Raw genomic sequence first — 24,304 nt, 5'->3', positions numbered from 1 at the left:
TCAAGTATTTATGATTTTCCAACATCGGATCTTTGTGGTCCATCTGCTTGGAAATTTGTGAGCACAAGTTTGCAATTAGATTAGGACAGATCACCTGGATATGGTGAACCTGCTGAGTGCTCAATAGGGCTGTGTTTCGCAGGCTTTTCACGTGGAAAAGTGTATTTGGACCCAACCTTATACAATTGAGCACAAAGCAATGAGCTGGGGCTAACGGAACTTCGAATAAAAATATCAGTTCCATCTGGCAACGTTTTAGCTACACGTGTAGAACGAGAGAATAGACAGATAGGGTGCATGCTTTTTCAACTGCACACCATAACATTTTCACTATTCAGTATTTTCCTTCTTCTTGTTTTCCTTCAGACCCTTTCAGAGGTCTACAGTTCAGAAGTATAAGTGTTGTAATCATTACTTGTGCTATCAATAGTAGTTTGAATAGCACCTAAAAATCTAGCAATTATGAAGGTTGGTTTTCGGTGTTAGCCTTTAAATCAACCTTCTCTAATAGATATTCACAGCATATCAATAAACGAAAGAAACGTTCAGCTATAGTCCAGTTCGAGGCACTTAAGCCGAGTAGGACCTTTATGCCCTCCAAAGGTCCCTGTAAAGTATTTGGCTTGTTTGGATTGACCAAATACATATCTCTGGTAATACTAAGCTGTCAGTATGTTACTAGTCAGATACAAATCTGGCTAAGACCACATTTTCAGAGTTTTCCTTTTTCTATTATTTTGATATTATGGGGTCCATTCAAATTCTTCACCAACCTGGCTGGTTCATAAGATTTGCAGAATTTTATCAGTTTGAGAGCAAGAAGACATGCATTGGAAAGGTTGTGCTTTGGTGGCTACTTCTGCATCACCTTCCTGTATTAATGTGACATACTCACCTTACAATTTTTAAAAAGATTGGTTGCTATTACATCCAATAATTTTATTTTTTTTATTAAATGGAAACTCTGGAAAGACTGGACAAACGAGAGGTTACAGAGAAAAATACCAGTGAGCAGTTGCATCCTTAAACTTGAGTACTTTTATTTACGTTTTTCTTTATTTTGTTAGAACTTTTTATATCCTTATTTCGTGAGAGAGTGGAAAAGGGTCTATTTTTTCTGAAAATTGGCAAAGAGTGATGTTCCTTGTCACTCGAGTGAATTTTTATAATACGACAAAAAAACACGAAAAAGTGACGGTTGGCAATCCTGGTTGATACACGGCTCTGCGATATTGAAAGGTCTGTGAGCACAAATTGACGACTGAGCGTCTTCACTCTTAGGCGGATGTAGAAGGATTGTGATATTCTGATCAGCACGGACGAGGTTGAACAAAGCATCGTGGTAACTATATTTTGTTTCGGACTTTAGGCCCTTTTTAGTAACCAAAAAATATAGTGTTTCATGAGACTTCAAGCTTCTGGGAGAGGCTCAGATCAAGGAACCCTCTTCCCTCCGGGCAAAGTCTTGAAAACCAGCTTCCTCAAAGACGAAGAAAACATAAGACGTGATAATCAAGCTGCAGCTGACCATATCCAAAGAAAGTTTAGTGTCGCAGATAGTTTGCAGAATAGGCAAAATTGCAGTACATTAACCACTCGGAAGTCACTTTAACCAAATTCATCAAACGAACAGGGATAAAAAGAGATTAATTAACGGTTTTAATCTATTACAGCAATCGTGCAGCAGAAAAAAAAAATGTGTGATTTTGAGTACTTACTCCTGTGCTTGAGTATGGAGAATATTTTGAAGCGTAATTTACTACGGGCTTGGCCAATGGCTTCTAAAAAGAATCTTTAGCGTCCAATAGCAATTTGTTTTAAAAACCTTTTATTGAATTAAGATAGTGCAAACTACGAGTCAATCAAGTCAATCAGCTTGAAGATACCCCCCCCCCGAAAAAAAATGTAAATAAAAAGTTAGGTAATTATTTATAATTGCCTTATAGGCTATCTTTATGAAATTATTGAGTTTCATTAGAACTTATTCAAATTATCAAGTCCTTTGAGTTTTGACAAGATATGACGAGGTTTCATTCCCCCATTAGTGGCCTGACAATTTTTATGTCAAAATGTGTGTTTAAGTAGATTAGGTAATCAGGAAGTATTAACACAATTGCAAGTCATAGACAGTTGACTGGGGAAACGCCTTGAAGCTTTAAACTCAATTTAATTATATGGTACTCAAGTGGGTTACTTCGTATGCGAGCCTTTTTTGAACTCACTAGGTATAATATGTATTGTTCTAACCTAAATAGCTCTTTGCTATCCTTCACTAAACTTATTAGAACTCATTTTTTTAGCAATCTAGAAATATCAAGAACAAATAAAATATTGAAACCTGATGCTGACAGAAGTTAGATAAAATACTGGCAGCGGGAAAGCATTTGGGAACATTCGAGGAACCATGCTTGCACCTAACACAATTGAAGGGGGAAGTCTACCACTCCTCCACACTGGTCCAATATTGTTAGATCTGTTAATTAGTTCGTTTATGGAGTTTTGCTAGTAATTTTCATTGGTTTGTCTTCCTCAAGTTGTCGAAGGCTTTTTTCCAGGATGAAACCAAAGTGCTGTCGTAATTGGCTACTATTTTCCATTTTGGCCTTGTTTGAAAGCTGAAGTTTCGTGTAAGTGCAATTGTTTAAAAAAAATTTAATTGTGTATAAAAATGAGTGTTGTCTTATATCTTTTCCTGGAATCGGGGCACTTGAGAAGGAAACATGGTAAGAAAACAATTCTTACTTCATAATATGCGGGAAAATTGAGGTTAACACACTTTCACTATACTTTACTCCTATCCCACCCCCACCCTAACGTACAGATACATAGACTAAATTACATATTTACCATGTATTTTGCCATGCATCTCAGTCTGGATATCCACCATATGGCTAATATGGGAGTAAAGTATCATCTGTGATGCAAATGGATGTTATATTTAGATTGAGGATGCAATTCTAGGTATATATTTACACATTAGGGGGGTGGGGGTATATATTCTGTAAATATATAGGTTCAAAGAAAATCGTGGGTTTCTTAGAAAAACTGGAAAAATAAGAAAAGTGAAGATTAAGGCTCTCCCCCTGCAAAATGTGTTAACTAGGATTATTCTGCATATTATGGAGTAAGAATTGTTTTCTTAATATGTTTCCTTTTGTCCAGCTGGACCCCTAGGCTTAAAATACTGGTTGGCCGGTTGGCTAATTTAAAGATTTGCATATATAGGCTATACACTGTCAAATTAGCCATCTGGTGGTATCCCCTTACAAATAAAGTAAACATACCACTCGATGCCTTTTTTATGCTCTTTCCAAATATAATAATCATTTTTGTCGGAAATGAATCTTACCCCCACCCCTATATATATCAATTCAGGGTATAGGTTATATTTGCAAATTAGGGGGGTGGGGGTTAAATTTTATTCCTGATGTAAATGAGAGGTAAGTTTAAACTTTCCCCCACCCCCCTATTGTGCAAATATATACCCTGAATTGGTATATATAGGGGTGGGGAGTAAAATTCATTTTCGACAAAAATGATTATTATATTTGGAAAGAGCATACAATAAGGCATCGAATGGTATGTTTACTTTATTTGCAAGTCAATAATATGAATAACGAAAAATTTACCGCAAAGTGCACCTTTCCCCCTCCTCTCCTAAGGATGGACGGTAAAATTCTACTTTAGCTACTTTTGGCTATCTTGGAAAGGAGTTTGGTTAGGAAAATGACACTTTCAGGGATATATCTACAGGCTACAGTATGTCCTGGGAAGGTATTTTGAAGTACCTACCTCCACTCCTTCTCCCTCTAGAGGGTCCTGACCTTTGAAGTAGAATTTTACCGGATGGACCCTATTAGGAACATTTTATTTTAAAATGTATATAACCTGTGTTAAAATTGAGTGGACTAACCTAATATTCCCTGGAAGAAAAGAACCAGAGCCAGTAAAAGCTTAATACAATCCATAGTCCGGAAATATATCACATCTAATCCTTTTCAATATTTCAACAATCTGCGCTCAAGTCAAAAATTTAGTTTCTCAACACAGTAAAGAGATAATATTCTTTCAACTATAGTTCCTCAACTAAAGCTAATTTGCAACTATTTAATCCAGGAGCAAATTTGGAAATTCTGAAATCTGTCCAGCGCAGCGAGCGAGACATGTATCGTTTGCGCTTTGCTCCGGAGGAATATTTGACGCTGTTCACAGTGCTCCGTCTTTCAAATTGTACTTCTATTCTATCTTCTATAAGTTTGTTTTGTTTACATGGAACAACCATATTCTGTTTGAAGTTCTTTTTTTTCTGAAAAGAAAGGAATAGAGCAGTTTACTTAATCCAATGATTGCCGTTGATGTCTCGGAAGGCAGAGCTAACACTAACCAGAAAAGATGCACTGAAATTCAAAATGAACTCTTCTTAACATGATTGAAACAACAGTTTTTTTTTTCAAACTGAAGTAATGGGTGAAATTAAAACAAACAGCAGTTATCCTATGTATGACGAGGCTGCTACCCCCTAAACATCTCACTCATAGCACTAAAATCTGCTTTGGTTTTAAGAAAGACGGCCAAATTAAAAATAAAATAAAAAAATAAATAAATAAAAAAAAAAAAAAATTAGCAGTATGGTGTTTTTAAATCCCCTTAGCAAGAGTACATTCTTTAAGTTTCAACCTAAAGAAACAAAGTATTTTTCTATGAAATTAAACCCTTTTGAGAAACATTTGTCATGAGTAGAAGTCCCATTTGCTTATTGCAGATCCTGAGTGATTTTAAAGCCGATTGGATACCAAAACTTATATCGCGTACTTACGCCCTTTTGAAGAACATTCCTTGTGCTTTGAGGTCCTGTCGACGCAAGATATATGCCCTGTAAGCTTTGAGCCAACCGGAAAAATGAAACCATCGAAAATTTTCTTAGTCCTGGATTGTCTATTGGCTTTTATCATGAAGCTCATGATGTGTTTAAAAATTATTGAAAATACTTTAAGTTATTATAAGTTATACTTTAAGTTATAAATTACTATAACTTTAAGTTATAAATAATTACAATTAGGCCTATAATTATAAGTTATAAATAATATACTTTATGTTATGAATAAGTTATAAATTATTTAAGTTATAATATCATTAAGTTATAAATTATTGAAAATACTTTTAAATTATTGAAAATACTTTAAGTCTGCTAACCCATTTTAGTCTGGGTGTCATTTTAGTAACCCATTTTAGTCTAAAACATTCCAAATCCGGTTGCTCTTATTGCTCTGGGCTATTTGAAAATACTCCGAAAATATTACAGCATACAGCATATTTGATCAAAAATATTCCAAGTTTGCTAACTCATTTTGGAGTGGTCAGATGAACTCTTCAGTGTCTGATATCTCCTTTTGGTCTTTGCTGCATGATATTCTCCAATTCCTGTAACCTCTTTTTGTCTGGACAAATCCAAATTCTCTGAGATAACACTCCATGAAGCAACAGCATATAATAAGTGGAGGGGGGGGTGCTAATTCCAGAGCATTGTTAAAGAAATTTCACGAAAACTAAAAAAAAATGTTATGAAATTTGAGTGTCTTCCTATAAGTCTTGTGGTTGACCAAAAATACTAGAGCACGTTTGATCGAAAATATTAAAACTTCACTATTTCATTATGGTTTGGGTTGATCCAAATGTGACAAGTTCGGTTACTCCTTTTGTGTTTTTCTGATTGAAATATTCCAAGTTCAGTAACTCCTTTTGGTCTAGGCTGATTGACAATTTTCGAAGCGCAGAGGCTCATTTTGGTCTAAATCGATAGAAAACATTCCAGTTCCGGTAACTTTTTTTGTTCTGTGCTTTGGTTTGTGATAATTCAAGGTTGCTGTATCTTTCGGATTTGGGCTAACCGAATGTATGTCCAGTGCTGAAAGTCCTTTTAATCTGGGCTATTGGTCTACTGCTCTGAAGTCTCCACAGCCAAGCCTTTGGATGACAAACCGCATTTTTAAGGATCTATGTCCTTTTGGTCGCCATATAAGATGGGAAGCCAAGGGGAGATGTTTACGTCTCCACATCAAAAATACTTGTGTGAATTTCCTTCAAATAAGGTATATTAAGCTCAAATATTCTACTAAAACTCTTCTGAGAAAAATGGACAGCTTCCATTATTTATGACCCTTCCCCTTGGGGTTTCATTGGAGTATTGTTACCCTAGGAAGTACATTTACTAGATCTTTCAACTATTTCTGGCAGAAGGTCTATCTCAAAAATTTTCATTCCATGCTGCCCCCCCCCTTAGACCTTCAAATTTACATTAGATATGGCTGAAAAAGCAGATGGTTGGAAAAGCAATTGATAAAAGGCCCTCCATCACACTATCGACTGCCCCCCTAGACAATATGCTGCCTACGCCCATGATTGAGGGTATTTAGTGGCGTCCAAATGCACATAGGACGGTAGAAGCCTGGGAAGTCATGGGTCCAATTTGTTCTTCATATCATATATAATTCAATTCTTTGCGAAAATTCAGGATTTAAGATGATTTGACAAGCCCACCTATTCAATTAAGTGCAACTGACACGAATAAGCAAATTGCATAATCTGGGGTTTTGATATTTTGGGGCGAAATGGATGACTTATGTCCTGGAGCAGTATTTTTGGACTTTTTGATCACTCTGAGTAAAATGGCTGTATAAAAATTGTGACATGATTCTATGGTGGCTATAGGATTGGTCAAGGGTAAAAGGGCGCAGAAGGGGTGTGTGTGTCTGTCTGTCATTAATTTTCGGACCTTAAAAAGACGATAAGACTTTCAAATTTTTGATGGAAGAAGCACTTTTTATATATCTAAGATAAACCCTGCTAAACCAAGTAACCAAGGAGAAAAATACATGGGAGACAAATCGCTATTTACTCAGTTAATACTAGTACATAGACTCTGATATTAGGGGTCTCAGATAGCTTCTGTCAAAATTACCAATTAAACTTCCATCACGAGCCTTAAAATTCCTGCAAGGGGTAGGGTGTTTTGAGGGGTGAAAGCCCCTCATTTACAAGGTAATCTTCGTTCTTTAGTTTAAGGTAGCTCTTCACTTCCATAATGTGATAAGCCTTTTTTTGCCTGGTTTTATTATTATATTGAGACCATCCCAAGTAAATAGGAGTTGCTCCCCCCCCCCAACCTCCAGTGTTTATGATAAATTTTAACTTTCACGTAAAAACTCTTTGAAAATATAAATCACCCATAAAAAATTTCTTCTGATTCTTAATTTTGTGTGGGAAGGGAGGGGGAACTCAAATGTTAGAAATGTTTCTGGTATTTATTTATTACATGGGTATATTTTCCAGCATCACACCTGGCGGAGCGCCCTCTATTCCTTCCGCTATTGCGCAGGTAAGCATGTAAATGTGATCTTTGATTTCACAGTAAATCTGTTTGTGAAATTTAAGGTGAAGCTGTCCTCAATAGTAACCGAAACTCTAAAAAATGCAATTTTGATACCGATAGATACATCAAAACAATCCGATTTTTATGCTGATTTCAAATATATAAGTTTAATCAAATTCAGTCTCACCCATTAAAAGTAACGCGCCTGAGAAAATTTGCCTTATTTTCGAAAGAAGGTAGGAAACACCCCCTAAAAGTCATAGAACCTTAATGAAAATTCCATCATCAGATTCAGCGTATCAGAAAACCCTTCTGTAGAGGTTTCATGCTCCTATCTGCAAAAAGTGGAATTTTGTATTTTTTGCCAGAAGAAAGAATTACGGATGCGTGTTTATTTTATTTTTTTATTTATTTATTTATTTTCCTCAGGGGTGATCAAATCGACCCAGTGGTCCTAGAATATCTCAGGAGGGCTGATTGGAACGAAAGTTCTAGTGCTCTTTTTTAAGTGACCAAAAAACGGAGAGCAACTAGGCCCCCTCCTACGCTCAATTTTTTCCCAAAGTCAACCGATCAAAATTTGCGATCGACTTTATATTCAGCTTGGTCGAAAATACAATAAAAATGTCTTTGAGGATGATTTATTCCCCCACAGTCCCCCGGGGAAGGGCTGCAATTTATGAATTTTGCCCAATGTTTACATATAATATTGGTTATTGGGAAGCATACACACGTTTTCAGGGGGAATTTTTTATGGTAGTGGGGGGGGGGGGGTTACGTGGGAGGATCTTTCCATGGAAGAAGTTTTCATGGGGGTAGGGAAATTGCTGTGAATGGGGCACCGGATTTCCCAGCATTATTTAAACAAACGATGAGAAAAAAAAACAACAAATTTTTCAACTGAAAGTAAGGAGCAAGATCAAAACTTAAAACGAACAGAAATTATCACGTATTTGATTGGGCTAGCCCCCAAGTCTATACCTCGCTCTTTATGCTAAAGTTTTTTTAGTCGTTTCATAAGAGCTATTTATTCTAATTAACGGCCTTTGAGATTAAGGTGTCATTCTTAAGGAATTGGAAGAAAAATTCGAACTTTAGCGTAAAGAGCGAGGTATAGACTAGGGGGTGAACCCTCTAAAATACGTAATAAAAATATACAAATATAGAAATTCGTTACGTAAGGTAATTCATAAGTTACCTATATTTATTACTAATAAAAACGTTCGTAAATTAAATTAAACGACTTTCGAGAAAGCCATTTAACCAAAAAAAAGTTCAAAAACGTTCAGAAAACATTAATTCAAAAACGTTCAGAAATGAAATAAAAAAAACAAGTTTTTAACTGAAAGTAAGGAGCAAAATTAAAACTTAAAACGAAGAGAAATTATTCCGTATATGAAAGGGGGCATCCCCTCCTCAACGCCTTGCTCTTTATGCTAAAGATTTTTGTTGTTTTAAAAAATTGAGTTGTGAGAAAGAGTCAAACTAGCGTAAACAGCAAGGCATTTTAGGAGGGGACAGCCCCTTTCATATACGGAATAATTCCTGTTCTTTTTAATGTCGCTCCTTACTTTCAGTTAAAAAAAACTTGTTTTTTTTTATTTAATCAAACAGTTCGTGGTAACGAACTGTAAGTAAGGAGCGACCCGGCTCAATGGTAACCGAAACTTTAGAAAACAGGTTTTTGATACCAATAGATATATCAAAAGAATCAGATTGCAATGCTGATTTTAAATCTATAATTTTCATCAACTTTAGAGCTACCCATCACAGGTAACGCGCATTAGAAAATATGGCTGATTTTCAAAAAAAGGGAGAAAGACCCCCCAAAAACTATAAAACCTTAATAAAAAACACACCATCTTATTCAACGTATCAGAAAACCGTCTAGTAAAGGTTTCAAACTCCTACCTATAAAAATGTGGAATTTTCCATTTTTTGCCAGAAGAATGGTAACGGATGCGTTTTTATTTGTTTGTTTTTTTTTGTTTTTTTTTCCCAGGGTTGATCGTATCGATCCATTGGTCCTAGAATATCGTGAGAGGGCTCATTTGAACGGAAATTAAAAGTTCTAGTGCCATTTTTAAGTGACCAAAAAAAATGGAGGGCAACTAGGCCCTCCCACGCTTATTTTTTTCCCAAAGTCACCCGATCAAAATTTTGAGATAACCATTTTGTTCAGCATGGTCAAAAATATGATAAATATGTCTTTTAGGATGATTTAATCCCCCGAAGTATCCAGAGGGAGGACTAAAAGTTATGAACTTTACCCAATGTTAACATATAGTATTGGTTATTGGGAAGTATACAGAAGTTTTCATGAGGGTTTTTTTTCTGGTAGTGGGAGGGAAGGATGGGTCGGGGGTTATGATGGAGGATCTGTTCATGAAGGAAGTTTTCTTGGGGGAAGGGAAATTGCCATGAAGGGGGCGCCGGACTTGCCAGCATTATTTATTGGTTATTGGGAAGTATACAACCATTTTCAGGAAGAATTTTTTCTGGAGGGGGGGGGGGCTAGAGGAGAGGGTTACTCTGGAGAATATTTCCTTGGGGGATGTTTCTTTGGGGTAAGGGACATTTCTATGAAGGGGGCATGGATTTCCAAGCATTATTTAAAAAACGATCAGAAATTAAATAAAAAAAAACCAAGTTTTTTGAACTGAAATGTAAGAAGGAATATTAGAACTTAAAACGAACAGAAATTATAACTTATGTGAGAAGGTTCTCCCCCAAGTCAATACCTCGCTCTTTACGCTACAGTTTTTTTAGTGCTTTCAAAGAGCTATCTATTATAATTAAACGTCCTTTGTGATGCAGGGGTTTGTGAATCAAAGTTTTTTATAACTTTTAACGAAAAGAGTGTGGTATTGACTAAGGGGAGAACCCCCTCATTTACGTAATAACATATACGTAATAAAAAAAAAACAATAAAAAAACAAGCGATACGGCTCACTAGTAATCGAAACTTTTAAAAACGGAATTTTGATGTCAATAAATGTATCAAAAGAATGTGTTTATAATGCTGATTCTAAATATATAAATTTTATTAAGTTTAGTATTACTCATCAAAGGCTACGAACCTGAGAAAATTCACTCGATTTTGTAAAGAGGGAGGAAACATCCCCTACAAGTCAAATAATTTTAATGAAAATCACACCGTCAGAATAAGCGTATGAGAAAACCCTATTACATAGGTTTCAAGCACATATCTGCAAAAATCTGCAACTTTGTATTTTTTGCCAGAAGAAAAATATACGAATATAGAAGTTAGTTACGTAAGTTAATTTGTAAAGACATCCATTTAGCAAAAGAAAAGTAAAATTTTTATTCAAATAAAAGCTGCATTAACTAAAAAACGATCAGAAATTAAATAAAAAAAATAAGTTTTTTTAACTGAAAGTAAGGAGAAACATAAAAAAAAAAACAGAAATTAAATTAGTCCTCTTTCGAAACAAGTGGGGTCTACATCAACGCCACGATATTTATGAAAAATTTTGAATCTGTAACAAAAATCTATTTTTTAAAAAAATAAACAAATTCAGAGTAAAGATTGAGACATTGAGGAGGGGACAGCTCCTGTCATATACGGAATAATTTCTGTTCGTTTTAAGTTTTAATGTCGCTCCTTACTTTCAGTTTAAAAAACTTGTTTTTTTTATTTAATTCTCTTAGGATCAACATTGCAGTCTCAATCCGATTATGTACTTCCAAATAGGGGAAAAATTTAGGGGGTTGAATCCATCTATATTGATATGAAGAGCCTCTCACGGTAAACTCAAAAATTTAGTCCTAAGAATGGTTTTCCCGAGGCTCAAGTCGGGCCAAAAATTTGTTTTTTGACACAAAACAGAAGAGTTGGCACTTCTCAGTGTAACTATCACTTTAATTACTAAAAAGGGGGATTTCGTCTATGAATTTCTTTTCGAATGAGTCCTCTCCTGATATTTTACAACCCCTGGTTTGATTCGATCACCGATGAAGAAAATATTAAGCAAAATGAATCTCTTAGAAGCATTGTCTTGCCGAATTTACGTGTTTAAGCATAAGAATAAAAAATAATGAAAACAAATTCAAAAGAAAAAAAACACCAAATTTCCGTCACAAAGGAGCAAATATAAACAAAAATAGTTAAAAAACAAGTGGTAGTGTAAGAAGTGTTTATAAATGAAACTAAAAAGAGATGAAGAGATGGAGAATCTCTGAATTTAGGGTGTAATTTTTATCAAGATTTTCCCTTTTTATGGTTTCTTTCCCCTCTTTTTTTCTAATAATACGCAAACATTTTTGCGCTAATGATTTCTGATTGATACTTAATGATTGTAGAGTTTTGGTTACTACTAACACAGGTTACAATTTGCCTACAGTTCGCTACTACGAGCCGTTGGACTACGAAAAAGGAGAATTGTTCTCTTTGATTTTGGGCAAGGTGGTACTGGGTGAGTCATGGCAACATATTAGTGCCGAGACATTTCAAATGTTTTAAAGTTTATACAAATAGATTGCTTATATGTTTGTTACATACTTAGTATTAGTACCCCAGAAAAGGACAAAATCAGGTGGTAAATGCTTTTTTTTCTCTCTGGTGCGTGATGAGCCAGAAAAGAAAAACGTCAACGTCAAGTTGGTGCATGATGTCCAAAGTTATTGCTTTTGTAATAAGATTTTCCCAAGTGCTGTATGTTTTTACATCAACATCGGCAAATGCATAAAAGAGACGGTAATTGTCTTGCGAATAGAAAATAGCTATTTCGACGGGCGGAAGTCCATAATTAGCAGCAACGTGTCACCCTCTAGCGCGTGTTCCACCAAGAGACGTGCCGACTTGTTAATTTTAACCCCTTTTCTTGAGCATATGGAAGGACCTTAACAATGGATGTCATTCACGCATAAAGGGGGTGTGCAAAAATATCTAGACAAGGATAGCTAATATACTTTGTGCTACTGGGTTCAATGCCAGTTTATTGATCAATATAAAAGGGCTATATTAAAGGGGATATAATAGTTCAAATTAGTCATTTCCTTTGAAATTTGTGTGCTTATAACTTTCTGAATGTAGGTGAATAATTTTCATTCACAAAATTTTGAAAACTTGATCACAATTTTGTGATCACAAATATCACAAAATTTTGAAAACTTAATTATCTAACACGAATTTATATTGGTGTCTGCGTTGTGGGTCCAAATATCTTTTCCATCAGGTGGACAATTAAAAAAAAAAACTAACTTTAAAAAAGAAACAGAGAAATAATTGCTTACTGCTAGTAGGGCGCGAAACCTATTCGTAATTAAATAAATAAAATCAGTATCCAAGGGACCCAATATATCTAAAATTTGTAATTGGGATGTAATATTTCTCTCTTATTTTTTTCTGAATGAATCGATTTACTATAGTTTTGTGTTTTATCGTCTAAGCTGTATCAAGCTCTAGTCAGCCTAAAAAGAAAAGAAAATGCTTATCTGGCTGTGACGTCCAGAGGGGCAAGAAGACTATCCTTTAGGAGGTATATGCAATTTAAATACTTTTTCTACAATCGATGTCCTTGTTCAATGTCTATTGCTATCAATTTGTGTATATTTTTTTCCTGGGAGACATTTTTCTTTTACAGAAAATTTCCCTTATTTTATCCAGTGACGGATCCAGGGGAGGGGCGAGGGGGGTGCGCATTTCGCGCCCTACTAGCAGTAAGCAATTATTTCTCTGTTTCTTTTTTAAAGTTAGGTTTATCTGCGTCCTAACGCAAGTTTGTCGGATCAACCTATTTTGCGCCCCCTCCTAAAAAAATCCTGGATCCGCTACTGATTTTATCCAGAAATAAAGATGTCCAAATGTTATGGTAATTTTACCTCGTCTTCTCGATCAAGATTGTTACATTAGTCGTAAGGATAAAAACCTGTAACCATATTCACCTGTTGGGTCTAACATCAAAACTATAGATATGCAGAATAATTTCCGAAGGATAGAGCTCTAAAAACTTTATCAGGGTCAAGTTTTATTCTTTGATTATCCATCCTTATGAGTATACATTTTAGAAAGAAAATTTTTTTTCTTAATTCTTGTTGAAATTAGTGTTTTTCAAGATATTAGTTTCCAGTGGAAGACACTAGTCGCTAGTGGAATTTTTCAAACGTCTATATTCGCCTCTTTTTTAGGTAAATACATATATGGACATCCTGAAAAACGTCTGCAAGGCCTGTTTTTTTTTCTCTGTTTATCATCATGGTGCTGGGAATAATGCATAAGGTTGTTACAAAACACAGTCCAGTTTTTGCTCTAGCTCTTGTCTAAGTTGGAGCAAAGACTAGATTATGTTTTCTGTTATTATTTGTGCCTAGGTATTTTGTACAATAACCCTTCTGGAATATTCTTAACCCTGCGATGGCAAACTTAGAAAAAAAGAGATTTCAACAACTTTTTTACAGGAAATCCAAATATGTTCATTCCAAAGGCAGGAAATTTATAAATAGCAGCAACATGCTACCCTTTAAAATTTTGATTTCTAATTAATCCGTGTTTCAATGGTATATGTAACTGAAACAGGTTAAATTTCCCAGTAGACATTACGATAAAGGAGATTTCACTAAAATATTCTATTCACTTCGACAACAATGCACTCAGAGATAGGTTTTAAAGAAACGGGCCGGAAAGGATTTTTTTTAGCTTCATACAAAATTTGAAAGATTGTAAAATTTGAAAGATTCAATGAAAATACATAAAAAAAACTAGGTCATAGTTAAATTTAAAAAAAGAAACGCAGGTTCAAACAAACCCTCCTTTCCCATTAACAAATTCTATGCTATATGTAAAGAATGGACAACTTGGATTAGTAGCAATTTTATACCTCATAATTTAGGGGGGCAGGGGGGATTCTCAAGCATTTTGTTGGCGGGAAGGGGGACAGAAAGGGTCCATTTGCAGATAGTCAAGGATTATGGGATACATAATAATTTTTTCTCCCCATTATTGGGGTGGGGTGTCTGCCCCCTCCCCTGCCCCAACCCCCCCAAACGACCCCCCCGGGGGGTCAAGGTTTACCATAACAGTATGATAGTATGTAATAAAAGATTTTAATTTCAGATGTCACACAAATTGGGGGGAGGCAACTGCCTCTCCTGTCCTGGCTTAGAACGGTCACTGACTTGCACAACTTAGAGCCCGCTCCCCAAGGGCTGAAAAGGATTTTGTCATCCCAGATGCATAAATATTCGGACCTTTCAACCATTTTCAACAATATGGCTGTTAAAAACGTGTAAACTGTAGGAGCATTGGTAAAATTGTGCAGCACTTCTGCTTAAAAAATAAAATGTTGGATTGTAATTGGCAATTTGATTCTATGATATTTTTGTATTTAGTCAAATATTCAATCAGCCGTAGTTTTGGGCCAAAAGTTTTAACGTTATAGTTAATATAAAATCAAGGGTGCTTACAGAAGGGCATTTCAATCGCAGGGATAAAAAATGTGAACAATTTGAGGTCTTTCATACGGATTTTGCCATCTTGAAGCCTAACCAGAACCCATGATCGTGGATTTACCTCTTTTTACGTGTTCTTTATGTTTTTAGCTAATCGGAGGATAAATGCTAAGGATTTTTTTTCGTCAGGAACTGATACGATCAAAATTTTTCAAATTTGGGTACTAAAAATTTCAGTTTCCGATCAAAAGAATGAAAACTTGACTTCCATCCAAAGTGGCTGGAAAGTAAATGCACCGGAAACACGTTGCTCTTTACTATGTCTAGGCTAGCGCATTGAACAGTTAAGGGTAACGAGCTGAAATTAGCCCCTATAAGTTGTTGAACCTTAGAGCAGTAGGAACTATACGAATGAAGAAATAAACCCTAAAACGAACAGAAACTACATTTTGCTTGAAAAACCTAAAGCTTTGCTGTAAGTTTTTATCGACTCAAGTGCGGCAGGAGCAACACTTTGATTGTTTTTGCCATCGATTAAACACCCTGTTTGCAAACTTCTCAAGACTTTCAAAAAAGTAAGTCCTTAGAAGACTTTTCTCCAAAGAAAAGTCCAGACAAAAAAGATAATTTCAAAACATGCGGCTTTTCCTTAAGGGGATGTGGTTGTCTGTTGCTACATTTTCATGTTCTCTTGTCGGTAAATTGGCCAAAGATCAAAGGACCTCTCCAGGGGGCTTAGTTATCAAGATCAATCAAGAATTTGGGGGTTGACAAGTGACAAAAGTTGACATTTGCTAATGAATGAGTGAAAGCACGCTAATTTTTACGAATGCAGCACATATCGACGGAAGAAAAAAAAAAGTACAATAGAAGGAATTTTCATTGAACTGGTATTTTTATCAAATTAGCAAATTTTTGTACGCAGGGATAATTTTTCGAGGGGTAACCGTCTAGGGAGGGAATCATCCGGGAGGGGCTTTAGTCAGAAAACTATTAATGCATAAGGAACTACGAAAAATCATTGAAAGTTGAATTCGAAGTGTTTTTTTTTTGGGTGGTGGAGCGGGTAACTATTTGGACACTATAAATAAATAAACAACTTAGAGATTGTCGTTGAAAGCCAAATTGAATACCATGTTTTTTCTCTGGGTTTAACGGTGACAATCGTTCTAAGATTTATAATTATGTTTGAAAAATAGAATGGGGGATTAGCTGGGACACCATGAATATGCAAAAAATGTCAAATGGATGGTAAGGAAACCAGGGGCGCAGTTTGCTACGAGGCAGGGGGGCAACAAATCCTCCCAGTCCTTGTTCTGCTTCCCCAAGACCCAGTTTGCCCCCCCAGCTGAAATTTAGTTACTTCCATTATCTTGTCAAAAGTAAGATGAACCTGCATAATTCAAGCATCAACAGAAACAGATCAGTTTTCTAGTACATATTTACCTTATTGTGCTATAAGTTATCTTTACATAGTACTATCCTTTATAGTACTCTTAAATTACTAAATAGTGCCTATATGATACCAAACGGCTTATTTTTTAGTTTTCAACGTTATATTCACTTGCTTTCGAAAATTGCCACCAACTTTAACCCTTCTCCCACGCCCCTGACGGAAACCTTACCGGGGTATTAGCATAGCCTGAATTTTGATGGCAAGGACAGCTAAGAAATGTTTATTTGGGTACAATATAGGGTAATTATATGCATATATTTATAATTCAGCTAGAAAATAACATAGCTAGGCTAATCCGAATATGTGATGGTTTTATGTATTCGTCATTAGTAAGGCATCAGTAGATTTCAACTATACAAAACCTACCAGACAGGTTTCAGGACCAATACTTATATGGAATACTGAAGGAGATCGTAGAAACCTATAGAACCGGTTATACTAGTCATATAATGATATACAATATGCGCAAACAGCCTAAAGGTCAAAACCACCTCAATAGATAATGATGTCATATAATTTATTCATCATTAGTACTTGTAGGATACCATAGCTATGAGGTCAGAGCAACCAATCCATAGCAGCCAGAATCAATATAAGGAGTGATTATCATTGTAATTCATATTAGTAAGAGAATTGAATTCAGAGAGAGAACAGTTTTTTTGTACACTAGTATTTGACAAGTTATTAGCAAAAATGAGTGCTATGTTTAAGCTATTAGAAGTTGATGGTGGAGCAGGCAGCAGCAATGATACAAAGACTAAGTACCATACGTAGCAGTAGAAATTACAAGAGGATCTCGACTAAACCTTGAATACGATGATATGTATGCAAGATATGTGATATCATTGAGCAAATTTAAATTGGAGGAGCAGTTATGCTTTACAGCGAACTTGATACAGTGCATATAAATAGACTTCAAGCTCCTTTAAATACAATAGTGAATTATATTGAGGAGAATAATTTGTATCAGTGATTATCATTGTTGTAACTATATACCATAAAAATGTTTCTAAATCGAAAATGTTAGATATTTTATAGTAGGTTACCGAATATTCTTGAAGTAGAAAGAATCCTATCTAGTTTGAAGTTGCTTGTGAGAACGTTAGGATTGAACAAATGACTGGATTTGAGAAAGAGAAAATTATACAGAATCTTGTGATTATGGAAAATGTTTGATTCTAGATGATGATTTTCTGGAGTTATCTCTTCAAAGGAAAATATTTTCTCGAATATTACTTGACGACATGTTGAAGAATGATTCTCCATCATTAGACTATTGTATGAAACTTTTACGTCGTGGTCCAAACACATTTACACAATTTATTGACACATTAATCGAAGCAAAACAAAATGGTATTGGGGACTTGATTTTGAACACAATGCATTAGAAATTTAAGACCATGCTTTTTTCAAAAGAATAATAAATCAAGAATTTAGAAGATTCTGTTCAAACAGGTTTTATGATATCATTCGATTCCTCCTCTCTCTCTCTCTCTCTCAATTTGCCGATCGTATGCCAATTCCATTTTGGCGGTGAGAGTTTCAACACATGGAAAATGTTCTATATATGTCCACTATGCATGTATACCCTGGGCAGCTTGTCATCATGTGAAAATTGTACTATGATTGAGGAGTATAATGAAAAGTGTAGAATTTGCAACCCATGTAAATTGCATAGAGTTTATGCAGTACAAAGTAAAGGTTGTAATACATGTCTTAAAGGGATTTTTGACTCTCACCCTAGAGGACAACTATGATGCAATTGCCATTATGATAAGTGTAATCAGTGGGAAAATACATATCCTGATATGATTGAAAAGAATCCTAAACAAGATTTTAGTTTATTTCTAAGAGACTGGTATCGTCGTGGCTTTATATTATTTTGGGAGGAACGATTCAACTGCAGGAATTACAAAAGAATTTGGTTTCTACGTGGCATTGCTTCAAATAAGCAAATTGAAACAAGAGAATTTTACAATATGAATGAAAATTGTATCATTGACTATACAAAGAGATATAATAAGAGTAAAGTTAAATTGTACTGTAGAAAATGTTACCCTGACATTGCAGCACACCATGATCAATACACAGTGAATTCAGATGATCAACAAGCATTGGTTGTTCTCAACAAATACATATCCGGAGAAGAAGAAATCTAAAGAGGAGAAAAAAGTCATTTTTATGTATACAAAATATTTTTATTAATAAAGAATTTTACATACATTTTTAGAACATTTTATCCGTAGGGTACTAACATCAATATTATACATGTTTGAAAGTACACTAAGAATTTTTCCGATAAGAAGTCATTCAGACGAAAATTGTCAACGTTTATGTTGAGAAACTGGTTGTAAGTATAGCCACGACATGTGGAAATAAATACAGTAGTGCACGAAAGCCACAGCTCTTAGTCGTTAAATCCTGTACTCTCTTCTGGTTTTGAATAATAGTTTTACCACTGCTTCCAATAAAGTTGCTGATTTGTGGAATGTAGAATTTATATGAAAGGCCAAGAGGATCGAAAAGTTCTATATTCTTTGCCGTTTGAAAGATACATAGCCAATGACCTGTCTTTACACTCGATGGGCTGCTATTAACAATGATTAGGGTATTGTTAGCACTGGAAACTTTGTCAAGGAAGTCCGATGGTATACAATAGGATTTGTATATGGGCATGTATGAATCCATATTATATACGCTGATTATTTGATTTGTGTTCATGGTGCGAGGTCTATTATAACACTGCCATCGGAAGTGATTTACCAATAAGTTTCAAACTGACCCTGTGATATTAACGTAATACTTTCAGTAAAAGCATTGTCAAATGTGCACTCTAAAAGTACATTCCCCATTCGTACGATACTCATATCTTGAGCTCCAGACAAGTCCAAGACAATTACACCATGATTTTTTGAAAGCATTCGATTGGTTATTCCATTTTCAAATAGTTTTGAATCATAATCTAGGGATTGCATAGTCAATTGATACCGAGTTCAGCAGGATTTTTTAACAAGTGATAAAGCGTACAAAGGAATTCCAGTCACTTTGCACACAAGGCTAGATAAGTCAAAAAATTGAAATCATGGGGGGATACGCTACAGGATCCAACGGCAATAGCACTCTTCACAAAGGCCAAAGTGATTTTGAAGAGATTTATTCATTGATAAATGACAAATCGGTGTAACTACGAGAACCAGTGGCAACGTGACATTGATTGGTGACTTTATGGGGGACAAGAAGTTTGATAATGTTACCACTGGCTCTCACTTTTTCCACTGCCTAAGCAAAAGAGCTCATAATATGTTGTTTTCGAACATGAAGAATGGCTGAAGTGATATTGAAATTTGCATCAGGTGCTCCGGCGATTCTTTTTCTCAAAATGATACTCGATGGATATAGTTGTAACTTAATATCAATCTTAACATTGGGAGGCAATCATTTAGAAATATTAAATATTTCATGATTTAATTTTCCAACTAAATGGTACACTTGGGTTACTGCAGCAGTTAACTCACCGTCAGCATCAACATTCGATCTATATTCATAGCTCAGTGCCTGTCCTCTCAACTCCTTGTATGACTTTGTAGTCATCATCATAAATTATATGGAGCTTTCATGATTTGATAAATTATTACTAGTGCTCACAAACGCTCCATTAATGAATACATTAATTTGTTTGAACAAGTTGTATAGGATACAGTTTTCGTAAAATAGACCGTCGGTAGCAATAGGAGTTTGATTGTCAGACTTTTTATTCACCACAACATTTCAATCAATAAATGTGGATGATAAAACGATGTAATAATCGTCATTGCAAAATATCTGAAAGTGTATATTTTCTGACCGGGGTTGTTGAAGATGAAATTGTTCATAGTAGCCATACTTGACACTGACAACAATATTTTTAGTTTTGAATAGATTCAATGACGAGGTGATTTACGGATGCGACTCCCTGTGTGGGAGATAGGTCATCTTTAGAGAAAAAATCCTTCTTTGATCTAACAATCTTTTTTTTTCTGCTTGTTGTTGTTCTTTTTTTCTTCAAAGTTGTTGTTGAAGTCTTTCACTTCCAACCTTGGTAGAGACTGATAAGTGAATGATAACCACGCACCCTTTTTAACCTCTTCCCGTTTTGTTGAGATTTTAATGGTTCGCTGACGGCTCTTGCTGAAGATCTAATATTTTCTTGAAGACTCTCGTTGAATTTTTTACCAAAGCCCTGGTCCTGTAATGTTAATGCAGCAAAACTTGATGCGGCAGGTACAATATATTTTTGGGCTAGGGGTAGTGCAGAACTAAATAGCCTAGCAAACCAACTACCAAAACCATAGCCAGACGTTGTAGTACGCCCCTTGTAATGCTCTAATCCATGACCTATTTGACGAGGACTCACAGCATCAACATAACAATCAATTTCAGGAAAGACAAATGGAATTCTTCTATTGTTCATCTTAAGCAACCACTCAAAAATTACATGTAATGACAAACAAACCATTTGTTATAGCTAAAAGATCTCGGAGTTCGCTTCTTAGTGTTAATAGACAGAATTCCAAATATAAAGTGCAATCGGTGAACATACTGGAGATGTCTTACATTGTAGTAGTGAGGATTGTTTTCAATACCTTTTCTCTCTAGAACACGTAGAAGGGGTACATTTGAATTACAGTGGTGACCCTTTTTAATTAAGACAAAATTGGAATTTAGTAGAAATATTGATATGCAAATACAAAGTTTAGAAATACCACTTTTTATTAAGATAAGGAACATATCCTGGTATGTGTATGCTTAATACGAAATTGAGAAATAACGACTTCCTAGTTGTGTGTGACAGTGGGCACACAGTTAGGCACATAGCAACATACATTTTATGGGAACGGGGAGCCTTATACTAATTTCATTGTTGGACTGACCTCTGGCTTGCCGATTTTAGAAATACATTGGAATATTGTTGGATTATTGTAAGTGTTCAAGTACCTTATTGTATTTTACTTTATTGTAGATTTCTGATATTTTTTTTACTCCCTGGGACAATCAGTCCCAGCGTTTTATATGTTATCAGACCTGAGCCGTTGTGTGTTAGCTGAATTAAAGTATTGTTTTATAGACAACCTCTCTACAATCTTATTTTAGTCCCCTCAAATAATCCGAGCTGGTACGCCCATTAGTCAGGTCATAGCCTAAAGCACGCTACCAAAATTTATTTACCTTTAGACCACAGTTATCTCCCCTATTAAGGTAGAGACTAGGCAACAACCAGAAATTCTCCCATTAACCATAAAACCACTTTACCACAGGTGGTAGAATTTCTGAAAAACCGGGTAGAGAGGAATAAAATAAAAGTTGTATATTGAAACTGAGATGGCTTTGTCAAAAGGGGAAAGTAAATGTACTTCGCTTTTAGCGGTGCTCGAATTAGCGAAACTTCGAGCAGCTTTGCTCGAACTTTGGCTATTAGAAATAGATTTGTGCCCCACAAAAATTTGTATACAGTAGAAAAAATGGAAAAAAGACTCAATCAAGAATTGTAGAATGAAAAAAAAAACAGTATTCAGTATTTAGCAAGTAGAAGTAAGTGTATTATTAGTAGTTTTATTGGTGTTAGTAATGCATGCAATGCAGTAGTGCCGTGTATCACTAAATAATAAAGTATTTGTACCGCTAATTAAAAGAATAAAATAAAAGATAACACGCAAATAAAATCTAACTGGACCGATGAAACGCTGGTAGAAACAGAATAATTTGAGGCATCATAGTAGTAAATAGGGCCCTAGTTCAACCTTACTACAGGTAGAGGCTATAGACTTATTGTTCAAGAATAACACTGCTACAATTTAGCAAAGGAAACTCATAAATGGTGGTCCGAACTGTTATAGATTAGAAGCTGCCATTTCCGAGTGTCTTAGGAGTAGAGATGCTTCGAAAATATGGCATTTTACGATGTAGCAAACATTAGAATTACCTTTGTTAAAGCTAACCCGAATACTAGGTTAGTTGTGTAACATAACAAGCAAAGAGAAGATAAAGATATATAAATATGTAATTAAAGTACTTGAGGAAAGGGATAAAAAAAGAGAAAAGAAAACTTATAAGTAAGAAAACAAATGTGGAAGCTCAGCAAAAGTCGCTGAAGGAAGCGACTAAAAAAGAATTGTTACCCAGTTGTGATGGGAAATCTGCATAAGGCAAGAAATTCGGTGTGAGAAACCGATAATCACAGAAAAGGAAGGAATGGAAATGGGTCTTAAAAGGGCCTCCTTTCCCTTCATAGAGGACCTTCATCTGAATAATGGTGTTAGAAAAAGTTCAAATTCTGAATTAGCCGTACAAAATGCGTCAGAAGAAAGTTCAAATTTGAATTTTAAACCATGGCTGCTTTCGAGGAATGTAGATGTAAAGCTACCAGTGTATGAAAACTGTTATGGTTTTTTACATATAATATAAGCCCAAATTAGGACAAACGGATAAGGCAATGCATCCTTTTGGGATAGCTAAAATTGATAAGTCTGGTCCGCTCTTACTGTTACTCAATGACGAACCACCCTCAAGTCTAGTCTAATTACAAAAATCAGTAGAGTTTAGTCGAATATCAGATAGACTGTATATAAGATAAAACACGTTCTGATAGTAGAAATCAAATACAGTGAAGCCAAAAGTCCCTTACATTCCAATTAGCCTACAATTAGATTGTATCCAGGAACTAAATAGAAACAATATTACGAAAACAATAACACAGTACGTTACAGTTTATATTACAATAATTAATGTTCAAATTACTAACTTCATACGGGTTAAGGTAAACTTAATAAACAATATATATTTAGAATCAGCATTAAAAGGCAATTCTTTTGATAAGAATATTAAAAAAAAATTTGGGGGTTGTTGGAAAAAAAACGAAGGAGGGTAGACTACTGAAATAGGGTCATTCGAAGCTATCAAATTTGGAGGAGCTAAATCACTGCTGGTCTCTCGTTATAAAGTATATGCAATGAATCTACTGACCTTTGACCTTCGGAGGTAGCACATCCAGTCAAATTTGAAATTGGTTTTTGACGGGAATTAAAAATAATAATTTTTTATAAAAATAATTTTTTTTATTAGTTACAAAAGATAAAAAGGAAAAAAATAAAGACAATAATTAAGCCCTATAAAGATTAAACCGAAACTTAGAATAAGCTTAGAAAGCAAAAAAGGTGCTAGGTAAAAGAAATGAAAAGCAATATAAAAATAAATTATAACCTAAAACTTTCCAGCAGATAAAAGCCAACGACAAAATCCATTAAAAATAAGCCAACAATAAACATGTGGTTTGCGTCCCAAGCAAACCACAGTAGTTAAAAGTAATAATTTGACCACTAGCGATGTACTAGATCTGATCAAACAAACTGGCACAAGCAATCCCTTGTTTAAATAATTAGTTGTCACCTGTGCCAACCCAAACACTCAAACCTGAAACAGTTGACACCCTAAGACAAACTAAACACATTCACTTTTTATTAAAAAAATCTCTAGAAAATTATACGACAAAAAACACGCAGTAATGAATAGAAACCTACTTCCCTCGGTTTCAAAGTTAGTTATCAGGAGTATTTCCGTTGTAAGAAGATAAGCGCTTGCATGGCCTCTGCCAAATACGTGAGATTTCCATTGAAAGTAGTAATTATGCTGGGAACTGCCAAAACTTTTGAATTTTAAAGATAGTAGTTCGTGTGTATTCAAAGCAAATTTGATAAAAAAATACATCAGAGATTTAAGAACCAAGAAAGCTAAGAAACACTTTTGAATGGGAGAATTTGATAAATTCGAAAATCTAGTAAATAAAACTGGATACATGCAAATTTGAATTAGAAACAAAATATTGTACTGACGGGGGAAATCGCCTGCTAGGTTACACTTATTAGCCACAGGTGTAATCCTGTCAGTGATCAAACAAAAATACTGAAGTTATGCTTCAGGTAAGATGGAAAATTATGTTCTTTCAGATGGGAGTCGCTTTCAGAAAAATGACTAGCCTGTCATAAACAATTCTAAAAGGCACATTAATAGCCTAAAGGACCTAAGTTGAAGTTGAA

General features: G+C 35.0%; 1 protein-coding gene across 1 annotated transcript in view; it reads right to left on the bottom strand.

The window, feature by feature from the left end:
• Positions 1-23,678, bottom strand: part of LOC148954037 (protein sax-3-like) — a 174,407-nt gene extending 150,729 nt beyond the window's left edge. The window contains exons 1-2 of the mRNA XM_089085753.1: positions 23,472-23,678; positions 3,914-4,306 (exon numbers count right to left, since the gene is read on the bottom strand). Of these exons, the coding sequence (XP_088941879.1) occupies positions 3,914-3,968 (55 nt within the window). The 5' untranslated portion in view covers positions 3,969-4,306; positions 23,472-23,678. The remainder of the gene's footprint in view (positions 1-3,913; positions 4,307-23,471) is intronic.
• Between the last annotated feature and the right edge of the window lie 626 nt (positions 23,679-24,304).

This window comes from Artemia sp. Qi Xiang Cuo, chromosome 3 (genome assembly GCF_049724085.1).
Source record: "Artemia sp. Qi Xiang Cuo chromosome 3, ASM4972408v1, whole genome shotgun sequence".
In the NCBI taxonomy this organism is placed as follows: Eukaryota; Metazoa; Arthropoda; class Branchiopoda; order Anostraca; family Artemiidae; genus Artemia; species Artemia sp. Qi Xiang Cuo.
The sequence above is the reverse complement of the archived record's forward strand: the minus strand, read 5'-3'. Positions and strand labels throughout refer to the sequence as shown.